The sequence below is a fragment of the Sinocyclocheilus grahami genome, unplaced genomic scaffold (genome assembly GCF_001515645.1).
Source record: "Sinocyclocheilus grahami isolate Dianchi unplaced genomic scaffold, SAMN03320097.WGS_v1.1 scaffold211.1, whole genome shotgun sequence".
In the NCBI taxonomy this organism is placed as follows: Eukaryota; Metazoa; Chordata; class Actinopteri; order Cypriniformes; family Cyprinidae; genus Sinocyclocheilus; species Sinocyclocheilus grahami.
The window spans coordinates 366,030-376,371 of NW_015505390.1; the positions used below are offsets into that span (position 1 = coordinate 366,030).

At 38.6% G+C, this 10,342-nt stretch overlaps 1 protein-coding gene across 3 annotated transcripts; it reads right to left on the reverse strand.

Moving 5' to 3' along the window:
- Nucleotides 1–897: 897 nt before the first annotated feature.
- On the reverse strand, nucleotides 898–9,802 carry LOC107595918 (protein FAM214B-like). 3 transcript variants are annotated; one of them, XR_001610317.1, is made up of 8 exons: nucleotides 8,502–9,802; nucleotides 6,722–6,771; nucleotides 6,522–6,621; nucleotides 5,613–5,771; nucleotides 5,372–5,440; nucleotides 5,033–5,232; nucleotides 1,743–2,700; nucleotides 898–1,167 (listed from the first exon to the last, which is right to left on the reverse strand). XR_001610317.1 is itself a non-coding variant. In XM_016286515.1 (8 exons), the coding sequence occupies exons 1-8, from the start codon at nucleotides 9,576–9,578 to the stop codon at nucleotides 2,547–2,549; spliced, it is 1,743 nt and encodes a 580-aa protein (XP_016142001.1). In that variant the 5' UTR covers nucleotides 9,579–9,802; the 3' UTR covers nucleotides 1,473–2,546. The 3 variants fall into 3 exon arrangements, 2 of the variants coding, with proteins under 2 accessions (XP_016142001.1, XP_016141999.1); XM_016286515.1 differs by lacking the exon at nucleotides 898–1,167 and having other exon boundaries at nucleotides 1,473–2,700; nucleotides 8,502–9,275; nucleotides 9,342–9,802; XM_016286513.1 differs by lacking the exon at nucleotides 898–1,167 and having other exon boundaries at nucleotides 1,473–2,700.
- Nucleotides 9,803–10,342: the final 540 nt, after the last annotated feature.

A 10,342-nucleotide genomic window follows, 5' to 3' on the forward strand; every position in this document is an offset into this window, starting at 1 on the left:
CTACGGTCTATGATTTGACACTGTAAAGTTTTATGGTCCTGGGACTTTTCTACGTCTCATTGACCCTCTGTAGATCACCTGCAAATGTAAATGCATTTGTAGAGCCCTGCAATGCAGAGGCATTGACCTCTATTAAAGTTTGCCCTATAAGACTGAATCTTCAGCATGTTCAGCTCTGACACTCTAACAATTTTACATTAGGCTATGTGAAAACTTATGAGATAGATTATCTATGATTTACTGAACTAGCTCTATTGAATGAATACAGAAGAATTAAGGCCCAATGCTGCACAAATTGCCTTAAAAATACATATATATATATTTTTTAATATATAAAGAAAAATGTATTGCCTTAAAAATCTAGGAAAGTGCAACTGTCTGTCTGTTATGGAGTGTTTAAACAAATGTTGTGCCTTGTGAGGCCCTAGGGCTTGGGGTGGAATACAATATATTTAGTTATTGTTCAGCAGAACAAGAAATATATTTGAAATCATGTTATACATTTTGAATTATTTAATTATTTTGATTAATTAAAAAAATAATAAAGGACACAAATTTAGTGCCTCAGAATGGCAGAGATGAAATCTAAGGCTGTTCTCTTTGTTAACCTAAACTATTTTCTAATATCTCAACAGCAAATCAGTACTGTAACAGTATCACGATAATAGGACCCCTGCTAACTATACCACCAAGTTGGACATTATTTACAAGGCAGTCTGAGATTGTATTTCTGTTCCGATCAGCAGCAGCCAAACAGATTTTCTTCAAGCCAAAGCCCGAAAAGCTAGTTTGTGTCCACAAATCTCTGAGGGGGCCGTCTGGGCTGCAGTTGAGTCCTCTTGGCATGAAACACTGGAGGTGTTTTTATTTAATCTACACAAGCTTGTATTTTAATTCGTTGTAAGTGAATATATTTTATTGACCATACACAAAATATACAGGAACAAACCTTGGCATTGCTTCTCAAGTATCCCTTGGCAAATTACGGTCAAACACTGGTTTCACCCACAAGTCGCAGAGTTTAATCAATTTTTAAAATATACATAAACAACATTTTCTGATTTTAAATACCCCAAATTCCCTCCCGTTTACTTCGTTTTTCCTCCCTCCTTCATCTCTCACTTGGCAATCTTTTCCCTAAATCCTAGCAGAGAGGGCACCTACTACCTCCACAAAAATGAAATTAAACTATTTTCTAATATCTCAACAGCAAATCAGTACTGTAACAGTATCACGATAATAGGACCCCTGCTAACTATACCACCAAGTTGGACATTATTTACAAGGAAGTCTGAGATTGTATTTCTGTTCCGATCAGCAGCAGCCAAACAGATTTTCTTCAAGCCAAAGCCCGAAAAGCTAGTTTGTGTCCACAAATCTCTGAGGGGGCCGTCTGGGCTGCAATTGAGTCCTCTTGGCATGAAACACTGGAGGTGTTTTTATTTAATCTACACAAGCTTGTATTTTAATTCGTTGTAAGTGAATATATTTTATTGACCATACACAAAATATACAGGAACAAACCTTGGCATTGCTTCTCAAGTATCCCTTGGCAAATTACGGTCAAACACTGGTTTCACCCACAAGTCGCAGAGTTTAATCAATTTTTAAAATATACATAAACAACATTTTCTGATTTTAAATACCCCAAATTCCCTCCCGTTTACTTCGTTTTTCCTCCCTCCTTCATCTCTCACTTGGCAATCTTTTCCCTAAATCCTAGCAGAGAGGGCACCTACTACCTCCACAAAAATGAAATCACTCTAGTTGTGCAGCATATTGCTTTTTCTTTTTTTTTCTTCTTTTTTTAAGACATTTGCGAGCATAAATACTACCGTTTGTTTTCTGCTCTGATGTTGGACTGTTCAGAAGAAGTTGAAACGGCAATGTCCTCCAAACTGCCCTTCCAAAAAGAGAAAATGTCCAAAATAATGAGCTATTCTCCTCTTTACGACCCATGCTTTAAGAACACAATGCAGATACTAAATGGATGTACTTTCAGTCCTCTGTTCTGTTGGTGTCTTTCTTTCTAGAACTTTATTAGCCCTTCCAATGGGCAAGTGTGTATACAGGTGGTGTCCATTGTTGAAACTCCAATCTGGGCCTCAGAAGTCTCTTTTTCCATTTGCTTCGCCTCCATACATTTCTGTTGGTCTCATTCAACACCTCTTTGTACGTCCAATAAGTCCTCATTAATCGAGGAAGTCTGTATCTACTGATGGTCACCAACATTTTAGAATAGATCGGGTTGGTAGGCATGGTTACAACTGGTCCACAGTAGGCAGGTGCAGACAGAGTGAAGGGCAAAGCTTAACTGTTTAACGGCACTAGAGGAAAACTCAATTTAGTCACAAGGCATGCATGTTACACACTCAGTTCTAGAGTTTGCCCTCGAGAGTGTGATATCTGTGTGCATGTACATACATCTTGTCTGCGTATGCATGTATGAGTGCAAGTGTGTATGCGTTCAAGTGTATAGGGATCTCTTGTCTTGCAATCTTAATTAATTGAGTCCTTCTGCCCCACTGCAGCAGGGCATGACGATCTCACACTCTGGGGGAGTATTTGGGGTTTCTTGGCACCTCGGTGAAAGATTTCAGCTCGTAAGGAATCCCAGTGTCCACCTCGATGGACTTGCGGGAGAATAGCAGCCGGATATCATTGTGCAAGTAGATTTTCCCAGATTTGGAACTCTGGAATCTGACATATGTAAACAAAGAGGAGAGGGAAAAACGGGTTTGTTGGGATTCATTGGTTCTATTTTGAATATACCACTTAGAAGAGACGTACTTTTATGATTATTTTAAAACAGAATATATTAAACATAGTTATTTAGTCTTTTAAGTTAGTTGCAAACTAGCCTAAAATCACACACTTGGGGATATAGAATTAAAAGAAAACTGATCAATTTGTAACTATATGAGAGCAATAGTGGTAGTACAACAGTTTGTACTCATTATACATACATGTGATGTTGAAGTGTTGCGGTCCCATCTTTTTCTTCTAAATTAACAAAACTGGCTTATGTCTAAGAGAACTACACTGTGTTTACAAATTTGGGGTCAAATTATTATTATTATTATTTAAAAACAAATACTTTAATGAATACTTTTTTAAATACTTTTATTCAGCAAGAATGCAATAAATTGATCAAAAGTGGCACTAAAGACTTTTACAGTGTTACAAAAAACGATTCAAATGAATGTTGTTCATGTGAACTTTCTATATGTGACCCTGGAGCACAAAACCAGTCTTAAGTCTCTGGGGTATATTTGTAACAACTGCCAAAAATACATCGTATGGGTCAAAATTATAGATTTTTCTTTTATGCCAAAAATCATTAGGACATTAACTAAAGATCATGTTCCATGAAGATATTTTGTAAATTTCCTACTGTAAATATATCAAAACTTAATTTTTGATCAGTAATATGCATTGCTAGGAACTTCATTTGGACAACTCAATATTTTTATTTTTTTGCACCCTCAGATTCCAGATTTTCAAATAGATGCATCTCGGCCAAATATCGTCCTATCATACCAAACCATACATCAATGGAAAGCATATTTATTCAGCTTTCAGATGATGTATAAATCTCAATTTTGAAAAATTTACCCTTATGACTGGTTTTGTGATCCATGGTCACATATATCAAAGAATCCTGAAAAATCATAGTTTCCCCAAAAATGTTAAGAAATGTATTTCTAAAAGATTATGTGATACTGAAGACTGTTGTAATGGCTGCTGAAAATTCAGCTTTGCCATCATAGGAATAAATTGCATTGAAAAAAATATATTAAAGGGGTCATAAGATACGATTAAAATTTTTCCTTTCTCTTTGGAGTGTTACAAGCTCTTGGTGCATAAAGAATATCTGTAAAGTTGCAAAGACTAAAGTCTCAAATCCAAAGAGATATTCTTTATAAAAGTTAAGAGTCAGCCACGCCTACCTAAAAGGGCTCGTTCTAACACGCCCCCACATACCTACGTCACAATGTGGGAAGATTTGCATAACGCCGCCCAAATGTTCACGCAAAGAAAGAAGGCGTAACTTTGATTCTCGCTGTAGTATTGTTGTTGCCGTGTGTTTCATTGTGAAAGCGAAACTACTTTGTTTGGCCTTCCAAAAGAGGACGATATCCGCTTTGTCATGCCTAGAGCTGATCCGTGCTGGTTGCTGAGGAAATACATCAACTTCTCACTGTGGATCGCCGGATCGGCTTTCACCGTGGACGAAGTGGAGTCCAGCCCGGGGTCGTCACATGTGGTTGCCGCAAGCCCACCGGACGCTCCTTCGTCGAATCCGCCGGCCGCCGCTTACTCTAGACTACAATGCGGGCTGTTCTGACTCACAGACTGCAAGTACGTTTTTCATATTTAAAGGATTTGCCACTGACTATTCAAACGCGAGTTTTGGGCAGTGTAGAGTAGCCTTGATGTTTGTAATTTCTCCGATCACAAATGAAGACATGGTTTTATGTTCACATGGCGCGATGCAACGCAACGCATAAAAAGACAGTATAAATCATTATAATCTGTAATTATGTCCCCACTGGATGCAACAAATGCCTCGTTTCTAATGGGTTTTAATGTTTTTGTCTCGTCGCTCCGGCCGGACACGGCATCATTGTATGGTAAGGGGCGTAACATTTCCGTCACACGCTTGAGGTATTCGACCAATCACAACGCACTGGATAGCTAGCCAATCACAGCACACCTCGCTTTTCAGACCGATGAGCTTTGCAAAAATCGACACGTTTCAGAAAGGCAGGGCATAGAGGAGAAACAATAATGTACAGTATGTGGAAAATAATGTGTTTTTTGAACATTAAACCGCATAAACACATTTCATTACACCAAATACTGTTCTTTTTAGCAGCATCATATGACCCCTTTAAAACAGAAAACTTATTTTAAAACAGTAATAATATTTCAAAATATTATTATTTTGATCAAATAATTACAGCTTTGGTAAGTGTAAGAGGTTTCTTAAAAAGAAAAAAAAAGTAGTGTACATCCTGTCAAAGTTTACCTGAGGTGTATCAAGTAGCAGAGAATCTTCTTCCTGTCAGACAAGGAGCCCTCCTGCCCCTCCCTTGACCCCTCCGCCTCATCAACAGGCACCAGGAAGATACGATGGCGCAAGAAGGTCATGTGATTAACGGGCATGTCCCCAAAATTATACGTCACCAAAAACATTTTAACCACAGTCTTATTAGGGTTAAATAAGGTCTGCAAAAAATAAAACAAACAAAAAAGACAGTTCAAACAAAGGATCAAAAAAGTTATAAAAATTTTTTAAAAATTTTAAAGTTAAAAAATATTGAAAAAATATATAAATAAAATGGAAAGAAATAGAAAGAGAGCCCACCACTTGAATGGTCCCTGCTTTGGGTACGCTGTATCCTTTTTTCCCAAGTGGTTCTAGCAAGATCACCCCCTAAACATTGCAAAGAAATATGACAGTTAATATGCATTTTACAAAAGAGAATTTACATGTCAATGATGGGTAAAAAAAATCTCAATAGATTTAGAAAAATAAAAAAAGTACTGAGAATTCTGTACTGTAATAGGCCAGATGAATTCAACACACAGAGGCAGTAAGTATATACCAGGAAGGGAGAAGGGGCGCTGTGCTCGGAGGTGTCATAATACGTCACTTGCACAGGTAAGGTGGCATGCTGCGGGCAATATGAGCCGCTAGCACCGATCTCTGCTGTAAAGCCCTCTATCTGCCCAGATGGAGTAAAGCGACCCTTCAGAATCGACTCCTGCAGACAGATGCACACAACAACCGATCAAAAATGCATCAAAACATTTGTCACTGTTGATTAAGGCTGGAATAAATTACACAACTTTTAAAATATGAATACATTTTAAAACACTAGTCATCATACAACTGCAGACTTCATATATTGTTACAAAGGAAAAACTGGGCATCATAACAACACAAATGTGTGAAGTTGTTTAAGACATGCTTTTTTGTGCATTAAATGATGACGCAAGTATCAGTAAACTGACTACCAAAACTTAGCATTTTGCATGTTTTCTTTAAATACTCACTCCCATAAATATTGCGCCTGAAAGGGAAATTCCGACAAATACATAAGCAATAAGGTCAGCCACAAAAATAACTGTGTCCACGCCTTTTCATCGGTAATGTTTCACTGCGTTTCTTTAGTAAATCCTGACAGCAGGGTGTGTGCAGACGCAAGCTGTTAGTAAATCTGGCCATAGATTAAATTAAATAAAAATCTAAATCTGTGCTCATAATACACTATGAGATTTCCTGTAAACTGCGTCAACTCCAACTGCCTAAAATCTGCAGACTTCCACTGACTTTCAGGAACTAGCACTGACACCGTCTCTTAGTCACATTTAATCTCTTTTTTAATTTGTATACCATGGTTTTATTGGCTTCAATGACAAACAGTATAGAAATATATATATATAAAACAGGTGTTGTGTGTTAATCTATATTAATTTAGAATTTTTTTTCTTCATGGCTTGGACTTGTGTACCTCAAAGTTGCCAAGAAGAGGTCTGCTAATGGAGGATAAAGAGGAAATTGAACTACAGGAGCGACTGGTGTCTGTTCGGCGTCCACTGCGTAACTGTCGACTATTAAAACAAAAAAGTAACATACACACATTCTTATATATTAACACGAAGTAATTTGAAACAAAAGAAAAAAAAAAAAAGAAAGAAAAGGATGACTTACGATTTGAGTCGACTCCCCACTTTGAGCCTTCTCCCTGATACTGTAGCAGTCTGAAAAATTAAGTTTGAAAAATATGTTACAACTAATACTGTGTTTTATTCCAATAAGACTTATGTCAGTAAATAACCTCGAAATATTTACTGAGTTAAGGTCCATTTTATGATCATGTAAAACCAGACTGTTGATAAACGTTTAAACTAGATTTTAATCTCCTTAACAGGAATGACAATCAGAAAAGTGTTTGAATGATTGGAAAAATTATTTTAAAAAGAAAAAGAAGGCCCATTATGACATCAGACTTAGAATGCTGAACAATTTAAAGTTGATTTCAAATTTTCAAACTTCAATTAAGATTTTAAGTACTTACAGAAGATGTGGCTGCAATATCACACATATCACAGTAGTCCATAGTATCATTCTGATAAGTTATTAAATATCAGCTAGACTTAACTATAGAATGCATATCAAACGTGTACATTTTCAGCTAGTCTGAACCTTTATTTCAGTCTATCTATTTGTTTCTCTATTCTAAACCTCCATTCGCTCTTTCCTTTTTGTGATAGTCTCTTCGCTGGCCTGTTTCTATGATCATTTCTCTGTCCTTCACTTTCTCTTTTATTCTTCCCTTCTTGGCCTTTCTTCAGTCCTGAGCTCAGCTTTCGAGCACCGCTGTGATGCACGTACAATGACAGTATATGAGCTTCTGTAGTCCATGTAACCCCTCACCAAAATTCACTCTTTCTGGAACTGAATTTGGCCAGAACCTGTATGTGTGTATTTGTTAGGTCAGGTGAGGCAGGTCTCACCTCTTGAACAATGGCTCTGTCAATGGGCTTTGTTCTGGAGTCCCAATGCGTATTGTGCTGCAATGGAAAATTAAGCATGCATATTCTAAAATCTCTCACTTTCTCACTCCCAATATGTCTTTTGTTTCCATCTGACTATCCACCTTTCATCATGACTCTGTCAGTAATGGGAGATTATCTCTGCCCCTTCACACTTAAACCAAGAAAAGTTTTGTTCTTAAACTAATAAGCACCTTCCCATTTCCACTTGTAATCGTTCATAATGTGGAAAAATCTGGCATATTTTTACCCCTGAATTAAGGCCCTATCACATGACTCACATTCAATGCATCTCTCACATGCCGCTTTGATCATTACATGAAAAGCATTGCAAATAGTCACAAAAGGCTGATTTTACTATTTATTAAATTAAAGTGAATTTCTAATGTGTATTATAATAATAAAAATGTGCATAATATGATTTCACTCTCTGAAAACATTTTGTTTTCCATCTTGTTGAAGAGTTGAGTTGAAGACTTTGAGATTTGCATTACTAGATCCCCTCCCCCAGGGGGAGTCTTCAAGGTTAGATAAAAAAATGCATTATTTGGCAGGATCCCAAATGGGAGACCAGAGGCTGTTTTGTTTGAAGTCAATGGAGGAGAGGGCCACAGTATGGTGAATGAACTGGTTGTGAATAGAAAAATATATAGATATGTAATAATCTTCAGCATGTCTGCCATATGATATATATCCTTACTGTATGCCAAACTTTTGAACAGAATTGCAAACAGGATTCATTTATGGCACCACAAATTAGTTTTTATGCTTGTTGCCAGTGGTACTCATTCCTAATTTGTTTATTGTATGGGTATTTGTATAACTGGTTCACGGGGCTGGCTGTTAAAATGTTAAGTTTGTACAGTATCTCTAGCTGCATTATGTCGTCATGTGAAAGGGCCTTCAGTTTCATTTCTACTTTATTTGCGTTTCACCTTGGTGTGCTCCCTTGCTGAGGGTAGTAGATGGTTCCAGAAGGGTGCACCCTTGGCATCAGTGCTGCGACAGGATGCTAATCCGAGCCCCGGTGCCAGCATTGCTAATCGACTTCGTTTTGATGTAGATGGACCCTCATCTTCTGAGCAGGACTCTCCTGTATCACTGGAGGAGAGAAGTCTTTTCTTCACTGGGCAGGAATTGGGTGATCCTGATGTCAGGCCATTTGCTTCCACTGGTGTTTTCTCAAGAGAGCTCAGTCCGTTAGAGGAGGAGGAGGTCTTCATCTCTGATGGTGGAGGAGAAGATTCAAAAGTTTCCCGCCATTCAACAGCTTCAGCTGGTGTTGAAAATGGGACAGGTGCCCAACTCTCTGTGGGGCACAACATGACCTTGATGTCGACAGAGTTATGGCCTTCGTCCCGTGGTCCTTCGCTGGAGCCAGCCAGGACATTTCCTGCTGTGGAGGCCTCGGTTCTGGGAGTAAGGGTAGGAAGACTCCCTTCACAGTGGCCCCAGGTGGAGTGAGGGCCCTGTGGATCCACCATAGGGGGAGATTTTGGGGACAGCGGGGCGAAGGCATCTGGGATGGGTCTGTCATGGTTGTGCTGGGCTGGACGGCGACCAGGAATCAGTAGATGCGAAGGGGAAAGGGGAGGCGACCTAGGGATTTCTGAGTCTCTGTGCTCAAGGAGCGAGTTGGAAAAAAGCGGTTCCACCCCAGACCCACATAGCACCTTCCCATTGGACTCATCATCATCGTCATCCTCATCCTGTTGGAAAAGACGCTTGTGAGTGACAGGTACCGATGTCCCCTCCAGGCTACGTTTCATACCTACTCGAATAGGCCGAAGAGACTCTTGATTTTCACCAAAACCACCTCTTTGGGAGAGGATGGATAGCTGGTAGACCTTTTGTAGCCTGATCTCTTCTTCTCCAAAAGGTCTGGAAACGACTTGCCGTATTTCAGATTCAGGGCTCTCGCTCCGAGCGCTAGGCAGAGGTAGATCCCCGTCCTGGGCTGGAAGCTCAACGGCTGGCTCTTTACGAGCCAGTTCCACGTGGATGTGACGCATAGTGACTTTATTTGTGCTGGGTGATTGTTTCAGGGGCAGTTGTGCAGTGTTAAATAATAAAGACAAGCTCCAGAGAGTTCCAGAATGTCTAAACAAGTGCAACAAGGCTGTGAAAGTGAAAGTAAGCTTCCCGTCTCATAGATGGAAGGCTTTAGTCTCCAGGGGTCAGTTGTGGAGTTAGGACAAGCTGATTTCCACAGTGCGTACAGCTTCTGAAGTAAAACAAACAGGGATACAAGTATAAGCAAATTGATATGAAATGCATAATAAAGATTACACAGCAGAATAGTAACAACGAACACTATTTAAATATGTGTATCTTTAACAATACATTGTCATTTAGACAAAATTCGCTTTATTTTGATATGGACATCAATAAAGCTCATGCATAATTAATATATAAACGTCATATGATAAAAAATACAATAAACATCATAAAAACATATTACAAGTTACATCAGTATGCAAGACAGATCTTGATTTAGTAACCTCTCCGATCGATTCAGTGCAGTGAAGGATTTGTCAGATTCAAATCACAAACTCATCTTTTTGAACAACCACAAAAAAATGGTTAATCAATTCAGGAATCAGACTACACTGTTTGTGCTATATGTTTTTGATTCACTAACACATAGTGGTAACACAGATTAATTCCTCAGGAAATGAGACCATAAAAGTCACATTGTATGTTTTTGATTTAGTAAAAAAACGGGCTCTTAAGAGTCATTCATTCAGGAATCAGACTACATTGGTTGCACTGGATA

What these genes read in the sequence shown, in the direction of transcription:
- LOC107595918 (XM_016286513.1), bottom strand. Translation starts at nt 9,578, where the DNA reads ATGCGTCACATCCACGTGGAACTGGCTCGTAAAGAGCCAGCCGTTGAG. An exon ending in GTGGGGAGTCGACTCAAATC is followed by an intron (nt 6,622 to 6,721) that starts GTAAGTCATCCT and finishes TTGTTTTAATAG; the next exon opens with TCGACAGTTACGCAGTGGAC. An exon ending in TGCTACTTGATACACCTCAG is followed by an intron (nt 2,701 to 5,032) that starts GTAAACTTTGAC and finishes TACATATGTCAG; the next exon opens with ATTCCAGAGTTCCAAATCTG.